The 24,396-nt window shown below is 54.9% G+C and overlaps 1 protein-coding gene across 1 annotated transcript in view; it reads right to left on the bottom strand.

Annotated features, from left to right (window-relative positions):
- The window catches only part of GLP1R (glucagon like peptide 1 receptor), a 36,231-nt gene extending 16,802 nt beyond the window's left edge, over window positions 1-19,429 (bottom strand). The window contains exons 1-3 of the mRNA XM_068960732.1: window positions 19,352-19,429; window positions 10,654-10,750; window positions 9,838-9,945 (exon numbers count right to left, since the gene is read on the bottom strand). Coding sequence (XP_068816833.1) covers window positions 9,838-9,945; window positions 10,654-10,750; window positions 19,352-19,429 — 283 coding nt within the window. The remainder of the gene's footprint in view (window positions 1-9,837; window positions 9,946-10,653; window positions 10,751-19,351) is intronic.
- Window positions 19,430-24,396: the final 4,967 nt, after the last annotated feature.

Here is a 24,396-nt window from a genome sequence, read left to right as displayed (position 1 = left end):
CTAAAGAGCCTCTTGATGAAAGTGAAAGAGGAGAGTGAAAAAGTTGGCATAAAACTCAACATTCAGAAAACTAAGATCATGGCATCTGGTCCCATCACTTTATGGCAAATAGATGGGAAAACAATGAAACAGTGATAGACGTTATTTTGGGGGGCTCCAAAATCACTGCAGATGGTGACTGCAGCCATGAAATTAAGACACTTGCTCCTTGGAAGAAAAGTTATGACCAACCTAGACAGCATATTAAAAAGCAGAGACATTATTTTGCTAACAAAGGTCCATCTAGTCAAAGCTATGGTTTTTCTAGTAGTCATGTATGGATGTGAGTCATGTTGGACTATAAAGAAAGCTGAGCACTGAAGAATTGATGCTTTTGAACTGTGGTGTTGGAGAACTCTTGAGAGTCCTTTGGACTGCAAGGAGATCCAACTAGTCCATCCTAAAGGAAATCAGTCCTGAATATTCACTGGAAAGATTGATGCTGAAGCTGAAACTCCAATACTTTGGCCACCTGATGTGAAGAACTGACTCACTGGAAGAGACCCTGATGCTGCGAAAAATTGAAGGCAGGAAGAGAAGACAACAGAGGATGAGATGGTTTGATGGCATCACTGACTCAATGGACATGAGTTTGAGTGAACCCCAGGAGTTGGTGATGGACAGGGAGGCCTGGCATGCTGCAGTCCATGGGGTCACAAAGAGTCGGATACAACTGAGTGACTGAACTGAACACATGATTTCCAGGTCCCTGCCTCAAATCTCATTCAGACAATGTTTGGTGCTGATAAGCTATAGCCCTGGCAGACCCACAGCCACCCCTGAGATTTCTGATTCTTGGAACTCAGGGCCACCTCCTTGAGCAAAGTAGACCTCAGCTATAAAGTGGGCATAGAGCTCCTGAGAAAAATAAAGAGACACAGCCCTACCCTCAGTGAGCCCCAGTCTGAGGGGATACAGCCCTGCCTCAGGGAGCCCCAGTCTGAAGGGAGACACAGCTTCGCCTCAGGAAGCCCCAGTCTGAGGGGACACAGCCCCGCCTCAGGGAGCCCCAGTCTGAGGGGAGACACAGCCCTGACTCAGGGAGCCCCAGTCTGAGGGATCACAGCCCTGCCTCAGGGAGCCCCAGTCTGAGGGATCACAGCCCTGCCTCAGGGAGCCCCAGTCTGAGGGATCACAGCCCCGCCTCAGGGAGCCCCAGTCTGAGGGGACACAGCCCCGCCTCAGGGAGCCCCAGTCTGAGGGATCACAGCCCCGCCTCAGGGAGCCCCAGTCTGAGGGGACACAGCCCCGCCTCAGGGAGCCCCAGTCTGAGGGATCACAGCCCCGCCTCAGGGAGCCCCAGTCTGAGGGGACACAGCCCCGCCTCAGGGAGCCCCAGTCTGAGGGATCACAGCCCTGCCTCAGGGAGCCCCAGTCTAAGGGGATACAGCCCCGCCTCAGGGAGCCCCAGTCTGAGGGGAGACACAGCCCTGCCCTCAGGGAGCCCCAGTCTGAGGGGAGACACAGCGCCGCCTCAGGAAGCCCCAGTCTGAGGGGAGACACAGCCCCGCCTCAGGAAGCCCCAGTCTGAGGGGAGACACAGCCCTGCCCTCAGGGAGCTGCAGTCTGAGGGGACACAGCCCTGCCCTCAGGAAATTCTAACCTGATGGAGGAGATCCAGTCCTATTGTCAAAGATGACCTGATTTATCACCAAGGAAACCAGAATTGAAAGAGACACATGTACCCCAATGCTCATTGCAGCACTGTTTATAATAGCCAGGACATGGAAGCAACCTAGATGTCCATCAGCAGATGAATGGATAAGAAAGCTGTGGTACATATACACAATGGAGTATTACTCAGCCGTTAAAAGGAATAAATTTGAATCAGTTCTAATGAGATGGATGAAACTGGAGCCGATTATACAGAGTGAAGTAAGCCAGAAAGAAAAACACCAATACAGTATACTGACACATATATATGGAATTTAGAAAGATGGTAATGATGACCCTGTATGCGAGACAGCAAAAGAGACACAGATGTGTAGAACAGACTTTTGGACTGTGAGGGAGAAGGAGAGGGTGGGATGATCTGGGAGAATGGCATTGAAACATGTATACCATCATGTAAGAAACGAAGTGCCAGTCTATGTTCGATACAAGATACAGGATGCTTGGGGCTGGTGCACGGGGATGATCCAGAGAGATGATATGGGGTGGGAGGTGGGAGGGGGATTCAGGATTGGGAGCTTGTATACATCCGTGGCGGATTCATGTCAATGTATGGCAAAACCAATACAGTATTGTAAAGTAAAATAAAGTAAAAATAAAATAAAATAAAAAAAATAAAAGGAATACATAGCTAATGGCAGAGATACAGTCCTTAGAGACTCTCTGTTCAAAGACGGGGAGAACTGGCTCCTCCCTTCAAGTAGCCGGAGATGGAGGCTGTCCTCAGAGACCTCCCAGTCTGAGTGGGGAGCCCCTGTCCTCCAGGAGTTCCCCGTCTGAGAGAGGAAGGAAGCACAGTGCCTGACTTCAGAGAATCAAGGCTCTCACAGAAAGAAGAAGGTGCTTAGAAAGGAATAACATCAATGAGAAGAAGAGAGGTCACACACAGGCCCAGCAGAATTGGGGGCAGGGTGTCCCTGTGCCCCTCACACCCTGCCTGGGCATCTGGTGCCGGAGCAACTGCCCTGGCAGGCCTCAGTGTCCACCATCCAGGGAGCGGGTTGGCTGGTGGCCCCAAGTTTGCAGTGAAGTCACAGTGATGGGGGCTTACTTGTGTCTGAAAGGAAATGTAAGTCTGACCCCAGGGCCAGGAGACCAGGGACAAAAGCAGGGAGAGATTTTGCACCGGGGGTGGGGGTGGGGGTGTCAAGGAGGGGACTGGGGGCCAGGACAAGTTTTAAAAGACTGAAAAGACTTCCCTGGTGGTCCAGCGGTTAAGAATCCGCCTTCCAATGCAGGGGACACGGGTTCTAACCCTGGTCCAAGAAGATCCCATGTGCCGGGGAGCAACTAAGCCTCTGTACCACAACTACTGAGCCCACATGCCACAACTAAGGCTCAACACAGCCAAAAATAAATTTATATATATATTTTTTTAATTCTAAAGGAAAAAAAGATTTTAAAGACCAGATTCCCCAGGTGTGGGAAGAAGGCTCAGTGTGAGGGAGAGAGACAGGCCCTGGCTGGCAGCGGCTACTCAGAAGTTTCCAGGTGGAGAGGCAGCAGCAAGGACAGGTCTGCACAGGGGGCTCATTAACACGCATGTCTGACCACAGCGGCGCCAGCCCAGGTCCACCCACCAGGGTCCAGGAGGGACGCACCATCGAGGCTGGGGCTGCATTTCCTAGTTCACAAACTGTCAACCCACCCATTGCTGTCATATGCCCGACATCATTTTAAGGGCTGGGGCAACCCTCTGCCTACATGGTCAGACACCTGTCAGTGGGACCCTGGTCCCCTGAGCCAGTCCCCAGCTTGCAGCTCACTCTCTCCTTTCTCCCACTGCTCTTCAGAGACCCTGAGCAGGGTCCTAATTTAGGAGACAGCAGGTATCTAGTAATACCGTGGGGCTAAGTCAGCTTTTGGTATCACAGCTTCTGGAAGAACCTGTACTTTAAGAGACATCCCCCAGGGAAGAGAAACAAAAGCCTGAAAAATCTAATGGTGGGACTTCCCTCAGCAGGAGACGTTCCCCGACACAGGATGAACAAAATCAGAAGAGCATAAAGGCAGAGAAGGGGAGGCACCAAGTCTGATTTTAAGCGACTGGATGAGCCCCCAGACGTCTCTTTGATCTGCTGCATGAGTGCCTAGAATTCTTCCCCAGGAATTGAGTCATCTGATACGACAGCAACACCAGCCTTCAGGGGTAATGACCCCAGAGCAATGATGGAGATCTGGGCTGATTCCATGGGGTGTGAGACTGGTGTCAGAGCCTTCTCTAAGCCCGTTTAGATGGGAGGAAGTGGGGAGGGGTGAGGAGGCAGAGGGGCCAGGGAAGGGAGAGGACCCAGCAGTGGAGCTCAAACCATGGAAGTACCACCGACCCAGGACGCAGCCTGCAGCAGTGTGATCCTAACACTCAACTCGCCACAGGGGCACAGGCTCTGGCAGCCAGGAGGCACACAAATGGATGCTTTCCTGCCTCTCTCAAGCCCTCTCTGCAGGCTGCACTCTCACAGAATCAGGTTTTGAGTACCTGCTGTATGCCTGACACCTGAGAACATCACAACCACCTTACAAGTTTAGGCGCCGAGAATCCCATTTTACAGATGGAGAAACTGAGCCTCTAAGAGGCCGAGTGAGTTGCCCAAGATCATCCAGCCAGGGAGTGGCAGAATCAGGATCACAGCCCCTGGCCCTCTGCCTTTAGAGGCCAAAAGGCCAAGAGTCAGCACCTGAACTCGCTGCTAACAGTCCACCATGGCCAGGTGCCATTGGTCTGTCCTTCCTCTGGGCCTGGATTCACCAACCTTCCGCATCTTCCCAGCAGGTGCTCTTGGCAGTGTGGGCCCCCTGCACCCGGCCATTTCCGGCCTCTCTTCTCAGGGCGAGCTGGGAGGATGAGGAGGTGGTGGGGAGGTGGAATGTGCACAGATGTGTGTGTTACGGGCACAATGTCAAGGGATCACTGCATCCCTACAAAGCTCAGTGAGCCTATGCAAATGCGTCTGTCAATTACCCTTCATTAGCAGCAAATATTAAAAGCCAGGACTGTTCCTGGCCTGGCTGTGATCCCCAGGCACCCATCTTGGCTGGAGATGGGGTGGGTCAGGGCCCAGCCCAGCTTATCAGGCCAGCCTTATCTGGCCCGGGAGCTACTGGTATATCATAACCAGAAGCTTGGCTCTGGTTTTGTCAACACCAGGAGGCAGCCGGCCACGAGCCAGGAAGCCTAGGGAATATTTCATTAAGTCAGACCCTGGTGCTGGAAATAAAACCCCCAATTAAACACTTCCCCTCCCGGAAACTGCAGCGGCGTCCGTAATCAAGCTAACAGCCACCCTTCCACGTGGATGCGGGCACTCAGGGCTGTGGAGAGGCGCTCATGAATCCATTAGCTCCTGTACCCTGGCAACAGCAGTGGCCAGCACGGACTTCTGGGCCCCCAGCTTCCAGGCCAGGATGCCGAGATTCAAAGAGGGCAGTCACAGGACCTCCCCGGAGTTCAGAAATGAGGGTCAAAGCCAGGGCTGGAACTAAAGGTCCCAGCTTGGACTCCGGGTGAGGGGCTGTGCCTCACATCAAGGACTAGAGGAAGACCTCAAGCTCAAATCCTGGTCCTGCCCTCAACCAGCTATGGGACCTGGGGCAGACCTCCCTGGGTCTCAGTTTCCTCATCTGTAAAATGGAAACCATGATAACTTCCCAGGTTGGTGGTGTGAAGACTAGAGGTGAAAACATGTGAAATGCCTGGTAGCTGTGTGTGTGTGTGTGTGTGTGTGTGTGTGCGCTCAATCATGTCCAACTCTTTGCAACCCCGTGGACTGTAGCCCGCCAGGCTCCTCTGTACATGGAACTTTCCAGGCAAGAATACAAGAGTGGGTTGCCATTTCCTTCTCCAGGGGATCTTCCTGACTCAGGGTCAAGCCCACGTCTCTTGCGTCTCCTGCATTGGCAAGCGGATTCTTTACCACTAGCGCCACCTGGGTGCCTGGCTGGCCTTCAGAACACAGTCACAGTGAAAGTCCTGCTCCTGCCCAACCCCGTCCACCCCAACCCTGGCCCCAATTCCTCAAAAGAGTGCCCTTCACTGGGGCTGGGCTGGAACTTAGGACCCTGCCGCAGCTGAAATCCCTCCAGGACCAGCAGGGGGCCTTGGCTTCCTTCCGCAACCCTGGCCTGCTGCAAAAGCTCCTCCAGGGAGGCACCTGTCAGAGTTACCAAGAATTGTGAGTTATAGGCTATTTTTAAAGCATTTTATGACTCTCCTATAATTAGAACCAAGCTCACAAACAGGTAGGGATCAGGAGAGGGTGCAGCTAATGAGACTGGAATGATTTGTAACGAGCAACTCAGCTGTTGGCGGGGAAGTGAGGTTGCTGGAGGGCCCTCAGGCGGCAGCAGGCTCTTGGACACCACTCCAGCCTCTTGGTTTCCAGAGAGAAAATCTTGTGGACACAAGGCATCTCCTCTGAAGCCCTTCCTTCCCTGACTCGCCTGCCCCCACCCTTTCAGTGCAATCCCCGGTTCTGAATTAGAGGGGTCTGCATTCAAGGACTTGGCTGATGTCCCTGGGATGCTGTACAGTTCTGAGGCCTGGCCCCATTTCTGAGCTGGTGCCTAAACATCCTCCACCCTGGAGGGCCTTCCTCTCCCTCATCCATCTCCATCCACCTGTTCTTTAAGGCCTGGCCCTGATGACACCTACCTCTGGAAGCCTTCCTAATGCCACACCCCAGGCAGAAGAGGTGGCTCTGACCTCCCTCAGCACCACTTCCCAGGCTCCCGAGCAAGCTCTTCAAGCCCCGTGGGAAAGTCACCCCTTCTCCCCAAAGCCCACACACTCACACACCTCTAAGGTCTCACCGACATCCGCAGCTCTTAACACAGACCTGCCCTGGGTAATTGTTTTGAATTTAATAATTTCTCGAGTCATTCCTCTGCCCTGCCTTGCGCCCTAGAAGGCTGACCGCTGTGGACAGTATCACTTGAGTTCCCGGCCCTTTGCTGGGTTTAGCTAATGGGAGGCACTGGCAGGAGGTAGGAAGACAGTTGGAAAGAGAGGCTGGGGTATTTCTCCCTTGCTCCCTTTTTGCCTTGATTCTGAGGTTCTGGCAGTGGTTTTTGCCCCTCTGTGATCACGGACCTGTCCTGCTGGTGGCCTCTCCATCACCATGACCTCCAGCTGTCATGAGGGCACCACAGCCCTGCTCCTGCCCCACTGGGACCTAGGGATACTAAAGCTTCCCACTCTTATAGTCCTTGGTGCGTTATGTCCCTTGTTGTTTAATTGCTAAGTTGTGCCTGACTCTGCGACACCATGAACTGTAGCCCGCCAGGCTTCTCTGTCCATGGGATTTCCTAGGCAAGAATACTGGAGTGGACTGCCATGCCCTCCTCTAGGGGACCTTTCCAATCCAGGGATTGAACCTGTGTCTCCTGCATTACAGGCAGATTCTTTACTGCTGAGCCACCAGGTGAACCCAGACCAACCTCTGAAGTGGTCCCTCTATCAGGTTCTTTTAAGATTCCCAGCTGAGTGTGTTTTCTCCCAGGACATTGACTAAGATCTTCTCCTCTTTCTTCCTCACGCTCCTAATTCCCACTACAACATTTTCACTTACGGCACTCCCTTGATTAACCCAAGAAAGTTTCAGAACTGCCCCTTCCCTCCTCCCCCATGCCCTGGGAGGGGGTGAGGGAAGCCCCCCGTGCCAGCTTCTGCCAAGGGGACAGCCAGGACAGGCCAGAGACAGCAATTATGTTGCAGGAACCCAGGGTGGGTATCTCTGTGGGTCCTTGACTCAGAGAGAGGGGAGAGGGAGGCAGAGTCTGTGATCCCAAGCGTCAAAAAAGGGAGTGAGTTAGCTTGGTCAAAAAAGGAAGTGAGGTGGGGAGCTGGGGGCGGGGGTGGAGGCTGGCAGGGGGCCTGTGCAGTGGCTGTTATCTTCATGGAGAAAGCAATAAAACCATGTTCGCTCATAAATGGGCACCACCAGGACCTATTTCCTGCTCAAATAAAATTAAAGGTGATGGATGGAGCCACGAGCAGCAGGCAGAGCTGGGGGTGGCTTAGTGCTGAGTGATGGGCCCTGTCCTGCGCCTGGCTCCCCGGGGTCTAGAGGACCAGCCAGCCAGCCAGTCCCAAACCTTTGGGGAGCTGGGAACCTCTGTGTATTGAGGGAAGCGGAGAAGACAAGTCAGGTAGGTGGAAAAAGTTAACAGAAACCATTTTCTAGGAATTTGAAATCCTCCCAACACCCCCATCACCTAGCTATATCCCCCCTCCCACATGATGTCCAGAGGCACAGAGAGGTCTAGAAGTTCAGTCAAGTTCACACAGCCACTTGGAACAGTGTGATCACACAGCCACTTGGAACAGTGTGAAGCAGAATCATAAGATTTCATCTCCAGGGAGAAGGCAAGCAGTTCACTGCCCTCCCTTGGGGTAGTCCAGCCAGCAGAGGCCCAGGTCGCTCCGCTGTCTCCATGCCCAGACCCACATGCACAGGAACACACATGTGCCCGCACACTGGAGGAAGCCTGGTGCAGAAATGACACACGCTTGATCTGAACCAGACTCCTGGGTTGATTCATGGGTCTGCTATTCACTCACTGTGAGAGCTTGGAAAAGTCATTTAGCATCTCTGGGCCTCAGTTTCCTCCTCTGTAAGAAAGGAGGGTCATCGGAGTACTAGATGAAGTATTCTTGGAGTACTCGGAGCCCTGAAAGGTTGTTGTGAGGATTAAATGACTGTAGGTACATAAAGTGCTTATGGAAGAGCTGCATGAAGGGCACTGGGCTGCTCTGTCTCACCCAGGTGCCTGCCTCTTTCCAGCCCAGGCTCTCAGCATGCACCTTGGGGTGGGGGGTCATATCAGGAGGGGACAGCAGGAGAGACAGTCCTCAGGACTCCAGCTGGGGCTTCGTCTGACCTCCATCCCGTGTTCTGAGCTGAAGCTGACGCCAGGCCCTGCCAGGTGCCCTGATGTTCCACTAAGCAGCTGCCTCCTCCAGGAAGCACACTGGCTTCCCACAGCATGACCTTCGTTTCACACCTGCTTCTGGGCCAGTTTCTGCTTGGTCTCAGACCCCTTCAATGCACTGTCATTAAGAGCACAGGCTGCCTTCAAATCCCGGTCCTGCCATTGACTACGTCATCTAGAGTGAGCGGCGTAAACTGTCTGGGGACTCGGTTCCCCTATCTGTATTACAAGCATACTGGGGGGTTGTTGTAAAGATTACATGAATACTTGCCTTTTAGGGCAGGATGAGGCACAAAGCAGGCACTGAATCAGTATCGTTATTATAAGACAGTATCTTTTCTCCCTTCCTGAGACTGTGAGCTCTCTGAGGCAAGGGTGCTTGTCTCCTGGGACACACGGGGCGGGGGGCGGGGGGGCACATGGTCTCCCCCTCTAGTCAGAGCTCTCTCTGCAGTCTCTGTAGGTCTCTGCACTCCAAAGCCCCTCTCACCTACCCAATTACACCCTTCCCACCACAAGGTGTCCCCTACAGGCAGGAGTGAGCTGGGGAGGGCTGGAGGACAATCCTACTAAGGCCTGATCACCACTGCCTGGGTTCCTCTGAGCAGTGAACCCCTTGAAAAGTCAGGAGGTGGCTCCAGGGCACTATCAGGCAAGTGTTAGTCGCTCAGTCATGTCTGACTCTTTGCAACCCCATGGCCTGTAGCCCGCTAGGCTCCTCTGTCCATGGGATTTTCCAGGTGAGAATACAGGAATGGATTGCCATCCCCCTTTCCAGATCTTCCCAACCTAGGGATCGAAACTGTTTCTCCTGCATTGCAGGCAGGTTCTTTACCATCTGAGCCACCAGGGAAGTGGGGCACCTACAAACACATGCATACACACACACAGCAATGACACCTCAAACCACCCCCACCCAAGTACCCAAGAACTGTTCCCGCCTGATTCCTTTCCTGAGTACTAGATGCAAGCGGGTGCTCACATTTCTTTCTTAAGTCAGAGCCTCATGCTTTCCCTACAGCCACCTGCCAGAATAAGCCTCAGGCCCAGGTTATACCTGCTATCACACCCTACTGCTCCCCATCCCCAAGGAAAGGTAGGCAGACCACCATGAGGAGGCCTACTATGCGAACTCCACCCCTACCCGAGCTTCCTGGACACCAGGGAGGCAAGGTCCATGTGGGGAAGGGGACTCACCGCTGCTGGCCCAGGGTAGGTACCAGGGGCAGCTGACATTCACAAAGGAGCCTGGTGACCCATCCGGCCAGCAGGCATAGTCATCGAAGGTCCGGTTGCAGAAGAGGTCTGGTGCAGGGGGAAGGCGTTTAGTCCGAGCCTGGCTGGGGTGCTTTCCGCTTTCCCCTGCTCCCCATTTGGGAGGCTACCCAGCAGAAAGCTCCCTGCCTAGCACGTTCCCACCCAACAGGCACCACTTAGCAGCAGTGGGACTTGGAGCCAAGTACTTAAGGTTTCTGTTTTCTCATCTGTAAAATGGGGTTGATTTCCCAGCCCACAGGGCTGTGCAGGGACAAACAGCGTATGCAGCAAAGATACCAGAGCATAATAAGTGCTTAATAAACAATCTTCATGGCCTTTTCTGAAATTCCACACCTCCTGTGACCAGGATGGTGCCTCAGTACCTCTCCAGCCCGAGATCACTTCCTCAGGCGACTGGGTCAGGACCGCAGGTCAGGAACAGAGGCCTGTCTGGCTTCAATCCTCTGTTCTTTAAAACAGCCCACATGAGCCCCCTAAACGTTCATTACTGTAAGTATGTGAGTGAGGCCTCCAGCCCGGGCATAAGCCGGGAGGCGCTGAGGACACAGAACGGAATGGCCTGGTGTCAGCTCTGGAGGGGCCCTGGCAAGGGGTACAGCAGCTACATGGCTGCACCCCAAGGCATAGGGCAGATGCAGGTCCTAGGCATAGGCAGAGGCAAGGGATGCCAAGCCAGCTTGGGGGGCCTCTGGCGGCTCTGGGGAGCTGCTGGGTGGGGGCCCCGCCTGCTCTCACCTGCGGCCGGGGGCGGGGCCTCGGTCAGGAAGCGCTGGCACTGGCGACGGTACTCTCGCCATTTCTGCACGGTCTCCGAGAGGGACACGGTGGCGCCCTGGGGAGAAGAAAGAAAAAGGGGCCCCTTGGGTCCAATTCAAGTCTATTTTACCCTCTGCCCCCACACACTTGGTTTCTTGATCTTTAGGGGATCTTAGGGCCCCAAATCCCACAGGCTTTGGCCATCTTTGCAAGGGGATGACAACCCAATGAGGGGCTCCAGTGGATGTTTTTCAGAGCATACCTTGCTGCTAAGTCACATCGGTTGTGTCCGACTCTGTGTGACCCCATAGACGGCAGCCCACCAGGCTCCCCTGTCCCTGGGATTCTCCAGGCAAGAACACTGGAGTGGGTTGCCATTTCCCTCTCCAATGTAGTAAAGTGAAAAGTGAAAAATGAAAGTGAAGTCGCTCAGTCGTGTCCGACTCTTCGCAACCCCATGGTCTGCTGCCTACCAGGCTCCTCTGTCCACGGGATTTTCCAGGCAAGAGTACCAGAGTGGGTCACCAGTGCCTTCTCCAAGCATACCTTGAGGTGTAGCAAATGTCCAGCCCATGGCTACTGAAAGGATGCTGTTGGGGTGAGTGGAGGAGGGGGAGGGGAGAGCATGTGTGTCTCATTCACGGTTTCATCTGTCCCCACCCAGCAGAGATTTCCTGAAGGCCCTGGGGTTCATGACTGCCACGGGCTCCTTTCCAGTGCCAGTCAACCTGCCTGTGAAGTTCTCACACTTTCATCCACCATTCTAGAAGGGGACACACAGGCTCAGAGTGGGAGAGGGGCTCAGTCAAGGTCACACAGCTCTCCAAGGAGCAGAGCTGAGGCTAGGACCTGCAGCCTCCCAGATCAGTGACTGTTGGAGCAGTGGACGATGTGGGCTGTGGTGGGATTCAGGGCTGCAGACCTCGGTACTATTTCCCACTACCACACGGGTCCCCAACCTCCGGGACCTAATGCCTGATCATCTGAGGTGGACCTGATATAATAATAGAAATAAAGTGCACAGCAATTGTAACACACCTGAATCATCCTGAAACCAGCCCCCCCACCCCGAGTCCGTGGAAAAACTGTCTTCCACAAAGCCGGTCCCTTGCGCCAAAAAGGTTGGGGACCCCTGCTCTAGTGTCCCTCCTACAAAATGCAATCATGTCATCTGGGAGGTCAACACAAGTCTGCACTGTCTCCTTCTAGCACAACAACATGGGTCAAACATCAGCCCAGCTCTATCAACTGGAGAAGGAGGAGTCTTGAAGACATGGGGTGAAGGGGTCAGAAACGTTCCAGGACACAGAGATCAGGCGTGCATTGGGAGGGGCCCCCCTATCTGTGAGCAGGGGGATAAGAAGCTCCACTTTCAGATAAGGAAACACAACTGGCTTTTAGACAGACCCAAGCAGATGCCCCAAGAGGGCATTATCCAATCCCAGACACTGTAGTGTGCTTCCTCTACATATGTCTTGGGACTATGTTTCTTTTTTATTTGTATTTTTTCCTGAACAGGCTTAAGATTCTAAATATTCTTCACTTAGAGGCTGCAGACACACAAATGACCAGGGAGCCCCTTGGATAAAATTTAGGACCTATACATAATTTAAAACAAAATTTCACTTTTTAAAATCACAACAATAAGCATTTGTGCTGAAATTAAAACAGCTTCCTTTGGGGAGCTTGCATCCTTGACTGGTGGTGCCCTAAGCACACTGGATCTGGTGTCTGGGTAATCTTGCCCAGATTTAAGCTGAGTTGTGGTTTGTAACAGGGATCCCCAGTTTCTGAGATCTAATGCCTGATGATCTGAGGTGGAGTTAATGTAATAATAATAAAAATAAAGTGCACAATAAATATAATGGACTTGTGGGTGTGTTAAGTCGCTTCAGTCATGTCTGACTTTTTGCCACCCTATGGACAAGCTCCTCTGTCCATGGGATTCTTCAGGCAAGAATCCTGGAGTGGGTTGTTGTGCCCTCCTCCAGGGGAACCTTTCCGACCCAGGATTGAACTCCAATCTCTTATATTTCCTGCATTGGCAGGCAGTTTCTTTACCACTAGCGCCACCTGGGAAGCTTGAGTCATCCCCAAACCATCCCCTCACCGCGGTAAAACTATCTTCCACAAAACCAGTTCCTGGTACCAAAGAGGTTGGGGACCGCTGGTTTATGAGACGCTTTCCATAAAGACACAGGTTGTCTTGGGCTCATCCCTGGCTGCCTAGGAAGCCCTGGGGAAGGGGGGAAACAAGCTTGCTTGAGCCCCACCCACACTCTTAGAGTAAGTGTGCTGAGACCACAGGTGGAGATATCTGAGATGTCCTCTTCTGAGGGCAAAGGTCAAGTGTATTTGTAAAAAAAAAAAAAAAAAAGAATAGGAAATCAAACCCAACAGCAAAGGCAGTATCACGATTTTAGCTACAACTGAGGGGCCCAAACAGTTTTCACTAAAGCCAGTCCTGGTGGCTCAAACCCCCAGACTCGCTTTCCTTCTCCTCCTGCCCCTGAAAATGGCAGCTGCTGGTGGTTGGGACAGGGAGACTGGGAAGAAATCCCACTCCATCTCTCTTTCCAGGAGGAAAGCAGGCAGGAAGCAAGGTCACTGCTGGGAACTGGGGCAGAAGGTGTGTCAGGGGCAGGGAGTGAGAACGGGGAAGCTCGTGGAAGCCAGAAGTCTGGAGGTGGAGGTGGGGAGTGGGGTTAAAGGGTAAGGACAGTACCAGGAAGGCCAGGCTGGCCACCAACCTCCAGGGGACTTGGAGGCAGAGGCAGCCCTGTCACTTGCTCTGAGCAGAGCTTTGGAAAAGAAACTATCTTCAGACTGGGGCTCCGTGAGGCAGGGCTGTGTCTCCCCTCAGACTGGGGCTCCGTGAGGCAGGGCTGTGTCTCCCCTCAGACTGGGGCTCCCTAAGGCAGGACTGTGTCTCCCCTCAGACTGGGGCTCCGTGAGGCAGGGCTGTGTCTCCTCTCATACTGGGGCTCCCTAAGGCAGGGCTGTGTCTCCCCTCAGACTGGGGCTCCGTGAGGCAGGGCTGTGTCTCCCCTCAGACTGGGGCTCCCTAAGGCAGGGCTGTCTCCCCCCTCAGACTGGGGCTCCGTGAGGCAGGGCTGTGTCTCCCCTCAGACTGGGGCTCCCTAAGGCAGGGCTGTGTCTCCCCTCAGACTGGGGCTCCCTGAGGCTGGGCTGTGTCTTCCCTCAGACTGGGGCTCCCTGAGGACAGGGCTGTCTCCCCTCAGACTGGGGCTCCCTGAGGCAGCACTGTGTCTCCCCTCTGACTGGGGCTCCCTGAGGCAGGGCTGTGTCTCCTCAGATTGGGGCTTCCTGAGGACAGGGCTGTCTCCCCTCAGACTGGGGCTCCTCGAGAACAGGGGCTGGGTCGCCCCCTCAGATAGAGGGCTTCCTGACAACAGGGTTTGCTGCCATCTTCCTGCACCAGTTGAAGTTCTCCAAATACTGCTCACTTCCGCCCCACCTCTCCCCAGTCAAACACACAAACTACCAGACCTCTGGCCTCTCCCCACCTGGTGTTTATGGAAGTAATACCGTGCCAGACTCTGGGTGGCAGGTCTGACGGAGGGACATGGGGAACACAAAGATGAGGGCAGAGCCCCTGCCTGAGAGAATCCACAGGCTCCTTGGGGGTGGGGTGGGGACAAATGCTCTTCAGGACACAGCAGAGAAGGCAGGTGACACTGCTCAGGTTGAGGCGGAACTCGGTGCAGACCCGAGAGTTCTGGGGGGGTCAGGGGGCCCTCTGGGGGCTGTGAGCGGAGGTTAAGCAGGGGATCTGTGGGGAGAGATTGGGCCCAGCAAGGGCAGAGGGTGGGCATTTCAGCAGGGGGGCCCGGCTGGAACAAAGTGGCAGAGGTGGGACACTACAGCTCCAGGGAGCAAGCCGAGGACAGCTACGGACCGCTGTTCAGGAGAATCTTCTCAGGACCCGGGGCAGCTGGGAGGCTCTGGCCTGGAACAAGGCTGAGGTTACTCGGTGTGGCCAGGCCCAGGGCCCAGGGGAGCACGGTTACACGGAGATGCATGAATAGCCTTGGCCTTAGGAGCAGAGCCAGGCCTGACCCTGGCTCCCTCATATATTGATTTTCTGACCTTGTCCAAGAGTTTTAACTTCCAGCCTGAGCTCACACCTGCACAGACTGGAAATAACCATAGTCCCTCCCTCCTCATGAGCATTAAGTGAGTTGATGCTAAAGGGCCCCAGTACCCAGTACGTGGAAAACTCAGTCAACAACAGCTGTCCTGGATTTCTGCTGTTGATGGGAGAAAGCAAAGCGTGGTCCGGGCAGCCAGGCTCCCCGGGGAGTCAGGGTCCTACTCCTCCTTCATTTCTAGGATCAACAAACTCCTGGCAGGAGGAAACAAACATATTTTCTTGCCAAGGACCGATCATTCAGCTTAATTCGTGGCATCTTCCAGCTGCAAACGTAGCCAATAGCAAAGCCTCCGTGCCTTACAGCAAGCAGGAAATCGCAAGGAGGGGCCTGGTCCTGCCCACTGGCTGCCCCTCACCCCCGCCCCGCCCCACCCTGTCCCGCCCCATTTCATCCCCCTTTGATGTGAGGTTCTGCCCTAGGCCTGGAGAGGAGGGGCTGCAGGGGCTGGGTGGTGGAGAGGATTCAGTGATGGAAGCCCTGCCCCTCACAGGCTGCCGAGCTGGCTGGAGATGGGGCACTTGACGGGCCTGGGTGAGGGCAGGCTGGCAGTTTTTAGAATCAGGACTCACCAGGTGTTATGGGCACTCTCTGCATGGGGGTGAAGGCAAACGGGGGCAATGCCTGGGTGGAGGTCACAGTAAGGAGGGGGCATCTCTCAGATTCAAGAGTTTGGGGAGGAAGCAGGAGGTGAGAAAGAAGAGGCCAGGAGGGAGCACTGAACAGACAGGTACAGGTCCTGGGCATAAATCCCAGTTGTCTGTTAATGTGGGACTGATGGGACAAATTTTAACCTTCTGGGGCCTCAATTTCCTCATCTGTAAAATGGGCACATCACTCTTCTCTAAGAATTCCAGGACAGTTCCAGCAAGATAAAGTAGCAAAAAGCTTTAGGGGTTATCCAGCCCTGTATGAACGGGCAGTGTTCTAAGGAGGAAGAGCAGGGAGAGAAGGATGCAGAGCGGGTGGCTGCCCTCAGGGTGCGGGACTTTCCAACACCCTGGGAGGGCACACCTCCAAACACTGGCTGCTAACCTGAAGAATTCCTCCTACAGCTTCCTGTCTCAGTATGAATAAGTGCATCAGATTCCTTCCTTCTCCGGGAACCTTTCTGACTGAAGGGAAGGAGGAAAGAGAGGCCTCTGAGGTGGGGAAAATGGGAGAGGAAAAAGAGGGCTCCAGTGGCAACTCTGGGGTCTACCAACTGGTGCAGCCCTGCGTCTTCCCCAAGGCAGGACCCCCGGCCTCATCTTCTCTGCCCGACTTCCAGAGCTCAGCCATCACTGACGGCCTCTGAGACCTGCAGGGATGGGGCTGCTGGTCCCTGCGCTCTTGGCCCCATTTCTTTTTCCTTAAAGACTCCAGATGCATGAGCAGAAGGGCAGGGAAAGGAAGACTGTACACACATTCTCACATGCACAGACCCCTCCCAGGGACACGCTGCCACACACGCTATCACACATGCCGTGGAGCACATGCTTACACACTAAGACGCGACAGAGCCTCTCTCCCACACGCTAACTCGCAGACGGTCAAGTACACACACAGAGACCCCTTGGTTGACATATACTTAAGTCACACTGTCGCACACATAGATACAGAGAAAGAGTCACATGTTCTGTCACAAGCACACTATTTCTCACCCACACACGGACACACACTGACAGACACCCATTCACACTCTAAGAGGTCTGTCATACACACACACACACACACACACACACCCCTCCCCACAGATGCAGTATCACACTTGGAGTCACACAGGCACACTGTCAGATACACAATGACACGCTGAGATGTTTCAGACACAGGGACTCACAGGCAGGAAGTCACAGAAGGTCACGTGAGTGCAGAGGAGAAACAGGGGTTCATACAACCCCTTCCCCCCGTCCCTCTCTCTTTATGTCTCTCTCTGTCTCTTTCTCTGTCTCTGTGTATCTCTGTATCTCCTCATCTCTCTGTCACACACAGGGAGGAACCTACTCAGGGGCAGCTTGCCACTAAAGAAGAGCCTACTTCTCCTCACAGCCAGGCATCCGAGGGCAGGATGTGGTTTCTTGGTATCTCCTGCTCTGATCCCCACTGGAGGCCATGTCTGGGAGGGAGTCCAGCTCAAGAACAAGTTGCACGCTGACCGTGGCGTCCTCTGGACTCCCTCCACCCTTCACTAGAGGGGCCCCCGCCCCCAGCTCTCTTCCACCACCCTGGAGAAGGCTTCCAGATGTCCGAGGACAAGAGAGGGTCAGAGCCCCTGAGTGACTAAAGCTGCCGTCACGAGATGCCAGTGTCTCAATCCGCTCCAGAACTCCTATGTGGTGGGGCTCATGATCCTTATTTACAGATGAGGAAACTGAGGTTCTGTTTGCGATGGTCAGGAATATTTGAACCCAGTCTTGGCTGGCTCTAATTTTGGGTGTCAAAGGCTTGCCCTCAGTAGACCAGCTCCCTGACAGGGGTCTTGGGGAAGAAAGGAATAGGGGAGGGGGTGGTCCTTCCTGGCAATGATGGAGTGGCCTAGGTCCCCTTCTTCAGAGGTCAATTCGACCACCCCCGCTGCCTGTACCCCCTCCAGCCTGGCCAGCCTGACTGTGGGTAGCTCACTCGGTTTTCCCTTTGGTCCCGCCTGGATGGGCAGGTATTAGGCACCAGCCCAGCCCTGCACCCCTTTCTCCTCTCTGCTGCTGGTCTGCTGGATTCACTTTATACAGGGAACCCTCCTTTTCTGAGATTTATCCCTCCAGCAGGGACATGGAGGGAGCAACCTAGTCTTGCTGATCTCATAAACAGAAAATAGAAGGCAAAATCCACCAGTGTTTATAGAGTCTTACACGCAGGATGAGTTGTGTCGCAATTACTGCAGTCTGACCTCCAAGCTTGTCACTCAGACCTCCGCGGGCCAGGAATGCTCAAAGCAGGGGCACCTCGCGAAACTCCCCTTCTCTGCTCGGAGCCTGGCTCACCCTGCCCTTCTCTGTGTCCCCAGGACTACAGATATGGCCCCAGGATATTGGGCTTTTACTCTCAGGGGATCAGAAGAGAGGGGATCAGAAGAGAGGGGGTTCAAGAAGCCCCCCTCCTCTGGGCAAAGGAACTTTGGGGAGAAGACAGGTGGCCACAACCTCTCTTTTTTTGCTTAATCTGCAAACTTGGCCTGGAGCAGGATGGGACCAGGCACCAGAGCCTCCCACCCCGACTCTGTCCCAGCCTGAGGAAGAGGAGGAGGGGGAGGAGGGAGGAGGGGGAGGAGGTAAAGGTGAGCCAGAGCAGTCTGCAGTCCTGGCTCCGGAGAGATCCCAGGCATACCAGGGAAGCCATTGTGCGGCAAGGGCAGGAGTTGGGCTGGCAGACAGGGAGAGGGAGGGGAATGAGTCTGGGAAAAACACGGGGCTGAGGAAGGGCTGGCACCTTAGCTGGGAGACGCATCTGTCCACATCTGGATTCTCAACCAGGGATGGAGTCGGCCCTCACCCAAGCCCCTACTCCTGCCTCCCACCTGGGACAAATTTCAAGGCCTGTACAGGACCCCTCCCCAAAGCTTCCGGTCTAGGGGTAGGAGTGGGAGGTCACGGGAAAACACAGCCCCCCGGCACAGGACAGGCCACCCAAGCCTGCACCTCCTCTCTGTTCAAGCATCTCACAGCATCTCTGGACAACTCCCCTCTCCTAAGGCAGGCTGACACAGCCCCCAGCCCAGGAGCCTGGAGGCAGCAAAGGCAGAGAGGGGCTGTAGGGGTCCCCCGGGGTCAGCTCTCCAAGGGCGTGGGGAGGCCAAGGTGTCTCTGAGTGTCCCAGTATGAGCTCTGGTGCTTGTTGACCACCAAGGAGGTCAAGCTGGGGGTGTCAGATGAGTGTGTGTATGTGTGGAGGGTGCTGCCTGCTTCCAGAGGAACAGGGAGCCTTTTCCGTGTTTGCCTTGGGGCTGGGGAGCCGATGTGGCTCTCAGGTTCCCTCTGGGAGGTCAGGAGGAAGGACAGCAAGCTGCCACCGCAGGGTCCCTGGGGCTGTGAGTCAAAGGCTGTGCCGGGGGAGGAGAGTGGAGCTGGGGGTCCACAGCCTGGCCTCTCTGCCTTCCCGGAGGGTCTCCCATAGCAAGCGGTGGCGGGTTGGGGCGCAGACACTGCGGGAAGGGGTCTGGGGTAGAGTGGGAGAGGGCAGCTCGGGCTGCAGCCGAGCCACTGGTACGGGTCTGGGGGAGACGGAGTTGGGAAAGTGGTCCGGGGAGATGTCGGGCGCAGAAGTCAGCGCAGGGCGGCCGCGGGACAGCCGGTGGCCCGGCCAAGGGGCCCCGGCGGCCAGGAAGACGGGCGCCTGGCCGGGGCTGGGGGAGCCGTCCGCCGTCCGGGTCCCCATCTCGGCCACCCAGCCCGGGGCACTCCACTGTCCTAGGCCCCGCTCTCCCGAGGCTTGGGTTCCCGTCGCCCGCGGAGTTTCGCTCAAGTCCGGGACGCCTGGCCCGCCGCAGCCCGCACCGCCGCCAACCCCGCCCCGGGGCCCGCGGGTCTCACCTGGGGGCGGGGGCCGGCCCTGCCCACCGCCCCGAGCAGCAGCAGCGCCAGGCGGAGCGGCCCCGGGGCGCCGGCCATGGCGGGGCGCTCAGCACTGGGCCATCGCTGCCACCTGCGGCACGGCGCGCGCCACGGAGCCCCGGCCGCGCGGGCGGGCGCGGGGGAGGAGCCGGCGCGGGGCCGCCCCGCCCGCAGGAGGGGCCGGGCGGGTCCTGGCTTTCCAACCCGGGCCGCCGAGGGCCCCCGGCCGGTCCTTCTTCGGCGGGAGGTCCCGGGCACTGCGCTCCGGGCCGGTGCGCTCGGGTTCGGGGCGCGCAGGAGCCCGGCCGTCCTCATCCCGCACCCGGACCACCTTCCGGATCCCTCTGCTAAGGAAAGCCAAACCGCCCCCAAGCTGTCCAGGGTACCCCAAAGGGAACTGGGGCCGGAGAAGCGCACAGGACTTGGCCAAGGTCACACCTTCCGTCAGACCCCTTCCGGAAAGTGTAACCCCAAGAGCTGCGAGTGGCTAGGAAGATAGATCCACCCGGAGGGGTTACCCCGTCCCCAAGTCCTCTCCTCCTTCTCGAGTTCTGTCCCGAAGGCGGCCCTGGGACAACCAAGGTTGAAGGGACAATGACAAACGATCTATGGAGCCCTGCGGGTGGGGAGGGTCTACAGGCTCACCACCCGCCTCCCGCAGCGTAGCCCTGCTCTGAGTCCCTGGGCTCTTATAACCCCTGTGCCCACGCGATAACGTGTGCCCAAGGCTGTCCTCTGCCCTCCTGCGTCTTCCTCTCGCTGCTTGATGCCACTCTCTATTTTACCTGCCTTTATATCCCCGCACCCCAGCGCAGTGCAGACCTGGGAGCAGGGGCTGGTGGGGCCCAGACTCACCGTCAGCCAGGCTGTGGGAGACAGTGCCAAGAAAGCACTGACTTTCCTGTTCCCTAAAGACAGTGAGGAGACCCAGTGGGAAGAGGGAATTTTACCTGCCTTCCCGCAGTCAATCCTAAAGGAAATCAACCCCGAATATTCATTGGAAGGACTGATGCTGATGCTGAAACTTCAGTACGTTGGCCACCTGATTCGAAGAACTGACTCACTGGAAAAGACCCCAAGGCTGGGAGAGACTGAAGGCGGGAGGAGAAGGGGACGACAGAGGACGAGATGGTTGGATGGCATCACCGACTCCATGGACATGAGTTTGAGCAAGCTCCGGGAGTTGGTGAAAGACAGGGAAGCCTGGAGTGCTGCAGTCCATGGGATTGAAGATTCGGAACACAACTGAAAAACAATCGCCCTCCCCCACACCCACACCCACACCACCACCAACAAAAGAACTTTGAAGTGGAGTGGCAGCAGTATTAGCCTGGAGCTACACGGAGCGTGTCTGGACCATTCCAAAGGGAAAGGGAGTCTGTTGGAGCAGCTGCTTCTCAGGGAGAGAACAGAACATCTCAAACCCCAGAGAGAGGTGAGATGCTGGGAGAAGGGAAGAGGAAGAGCTGGGAGGAGGCCTCCAGCGGGAGGAACCAGGGGCTCCCATTCAGCAAGTTCTGCCTCCACTACCTGAGGGCCGTTTATTCTCTCTTGCCCAGGTGATGCAGTGGTAAAGAATTTGCCTGCCAGTGCAGGAGATGTAGGGGATGTGGGTTTGATCCCTGGGTCAGGAAGATCCCCTGGAGGAGGAAATGGCAATCCACTCCAGTGTTCTTGCCTGGAGAATCCCTTGGACAGAGGATCCTGGTGGGCTACAGTCCATGGGGTTACAAAAGAGTGAGAAACAACCGAGCGACTATGCACACACTACCAAGAAGTCAATTTAACAATCACCTTATGTGCCACTTAGGATTAGCTGCAAGGGACAGAAAACCCCGAATAACAGTGGCATAACCAAGGACTCTGTAATGTAATGCAAGGTCAGAGGTTCAGCCCAGGGCTGGGGCAAAGGCTCCTTGACCATCAGGGTGTCCAGCTCTTTCCATTTCCACCATTCTCATGGTTCAGGGCTTCTACCTAATAATCCAAGGTGGCTGCTCCTGCTCCAGCCATGGTATTCAAATTCCAGCCAGCAGGAAGGCGGTAAGGAAAGATGGCTGCACCTCCACCAGTGAGGGCACAGCCTGAAGGAGGCAGTCATCAGTTCCACACGCCAAGGTGAGCACTCAGACACACAGGCACACTTAGCATTGAAGGAGGCCCTTTTTCCAAACTGTCACTGGCAAGGTTAAATATCACGGTTTTTATTACTTGAGAAGAAGGCTAGATAGATAGGCATATAACTTGTAGACTCTGCTATATCAGGGCTGGGGGTTGGGGACAAGAGAAGAGGAGAGAGGAAAAGGGCCAGAGAAAGCACCCAGGCAGAACTGAGCCTTTACCATGAATTTATCAACCTCTAAATTACACTCAGTAAGTATCAGCTGAACATCTGCCTTGGCCACACACTGAACTAGGTCCTGGGCATTAAGGGGTGATGCAGTCTGCATCCTCAGAGGGATTATATTCTAGTGCAGGAGGGAGACATTAAGAAAGTAATTATTGGAGCCATTCATCTTACAGTTGCAATGGTGATCAGCACCCCTGAGATAAGCAGATGCTGTTGAAGTCCTGCCCTCAGTACCTGAAAGACCATTTTCTCTCTGCTAGGATGGGGTAGGGGGTTGGGGGAGAGGGAGGGTTGGATTTTCTCTGGCTGGGAGGAGAGCTTTGTGTTCAGTCAGTGCAGGGTAGGCACCCTTAGGAACCCAAGCATGGATGGGCAGCAGTGGAGGGATAAATGCCTCAGTGTCTCACCCCTTGGATTCAACAATTCAGAGGTGTACTGCAGTCTCCCAGAGGTCCCAGTGCGATGGAGCCGCAGCTACCCAGATGGTCACTCGGGTGCTCAATAAAACACTCACTTCCTGGTCTGTCTCGCCTTCCACCAGCAGGGTACTAGTGCTTCCTGAGGGCACCTCCTAAAGAAAAATAAACTAGTTGGGGGGCTTCCCTGGTGGCTTGGTCGGTAAAGAATCTGCCTGCAATGCAGGAGACCCGGGTTCAATCCCTGGGTTGGGAAGATCCTCTGGAGAAGGGAATGGTAAACCACTCCAGTATTCTTGCCTGGAGAATCCCAAGGACAGAGAAGCCTGGCGGGCTACAGTCCATAGCATCAAAAAGAATGGGACACAACTGAATGACTGAGCAACCCACCTGTGTGTGGGTACGGACTGTAGCCTGCCAGGCCCCTCTATCCATGGGATTCTCTGGGCAAGAATACTGGAGTACAAATCTTTACTTTTAAATTTTTTAAATTCTTGCTGCGCAAGCCCGGCTGAAGACAGTGGGCAGATAAGAGAAGCCAGAGGTGGGGACCAGCCCCCTGAGCCCAGAGGTATTTGGGTGGAAGATGACTCTCCTCTCCTTTGAACACGTGGGGGTCCAGAATCTCTGAGTCTGCTCTGATTCTGATGCTGCCTCTGGTCTCAGCATGTATTAACACCATCCTGAATTCTGTCTCCTCATTAGACCAAGACTCCGGGAGGGCCAGCATGCTGGATTTGAGTGCTGGGTTTGAGTGCTCAGCGTTGGCAGACCCCTCCCTCCCCTCCAGGAGCTGTCTCTGGGTATGACAGGTGATACTCTGTGCTGTGCTCTACGGCTTCCTTGCAGATTCTAGAAGGCTCTGTATTGAACATGGGGACAATTTGTCTCCTTAACTTGTAAGTAAATTTCAGAGTAGGTCCACAGTCTGATTAACCCCTCAATTTTTTTTTTTAAGCAACTTAACTCTCCCCATCCCTTCTTACCTAGTCCTCTAGAGGGTGAGCTTTCTCATACCCTTATCTGACCTTGTCCCTGACCCCATCCATTGGTTCCCCATCACACAGGACCGAGTCCTCCAAACTTGTTAGCATCTAAGAAAGCTGCCTGGATTGCCCCAGCTCACCTCCCAGCTGGACCTCTGTGCTTTCGAACAAGCAGTCCCCTCTGCAGAGTCCTCCCCGACCTTGCCTGCCTGAGCTCCGACTCCTGCTTCAGGACCCAGCTCAGGCAGTCCCTCTGGGAAACCTCCCCTCCGCTCTGCCCCTCAGCACTGCCTCGAGACAGCATAGGTGCTCTCACTGGCAGCAGGAACCTTGGAAGGCTCCCCTAAACGTGGTTGTCCTCCAGGATCCCCCAACTTCTGCTGGCCCTTAGAGCCTCATGAAGGATGCGCCCCCACCACAAAGTTTTCCATCATTTCCTCAGTTCCTCAGGGCCCCAGACCCTTGTGTTTACTGAGGCCCTCTGAGCACGTGGGAACCTTCTTTACTGTTGCTGGTTGATTTCTCAGTTTTCCCGTGGTCTCTGAGCCCCTGGAGGGCAGGGGTCTTGTTTCACTCACCTCGACAGCCACGGCACCCAGCACAGGGCTTCCGGCATTCTAGGTGCTCAGTGACTCTGGTTTGAAATAACACATGATGGGACTTCCCTGGTGGCCCAGAGGCTAAGACTCTGCCCTCCCAATGCAGGAGGCCTGGGTTTGATCTCCAGTCAGGGAACTAGCTCCCATATGCCACAACTAAGAGTTTGCCTACTGCAACTAAAATCTCACATGCTGCTAATAAGACCTGGTACAGCCAGATAAATATAAAATGAATATTTGAAAAAATACAGTAAAATAACACATGAAATGTATTGAAGCGCTTACCGTGCTCTGTCATGCCCTTATTCTGACTTTCCTTCAGTTTGTGGGCTCCTTGAGGGGTGTGATGTTCCCACGTTCATCTCTGCATGTCCTGCATCAGCACAGCCCCGGGTACAGCGTAGGCACACAATAACGCTTGTTGCAATTGGAACAAGTCAGTTCAAGTGTCCAGTACATAGTAGGTCCTGGAAAACATATCTTAAGACGGATGTGCTGGAAGAGAGAAAAGATGATGTACTGGAGGGGGTGGTTTGACAGCCCACTTCTCCCACCCCTCACTATTATCAGGACGCCCCAGCTCAGACTCTGCTGTGGTCTGAATATCTGTGTTCCCACAGGTTCACAATTGAAATCCTAACCCCATACGTGATGGTATTTAGAAGTGGGGCCT

Source organism: Capricornis sumatraensis, chromosome 22 (assembly GCF_032405125.1).
Source record: "Capricornis sumatraensis isolate serow.1 chromosome 22, serow.2, whole genome shotgun sequence".
In the NCBI taxonomy this organism is placed as follows: domain Eukaryota; kingdom Metazoa; phylum Chordata; class Mammalia; order Artiodactyla; family Bovidae; genus Capricornis; species Capricornis sumatraensis.
Note: the sequence above shows the minus strand (reverse complement) of the source record. Positions and strands in the feature narration are given on the sequence as shown.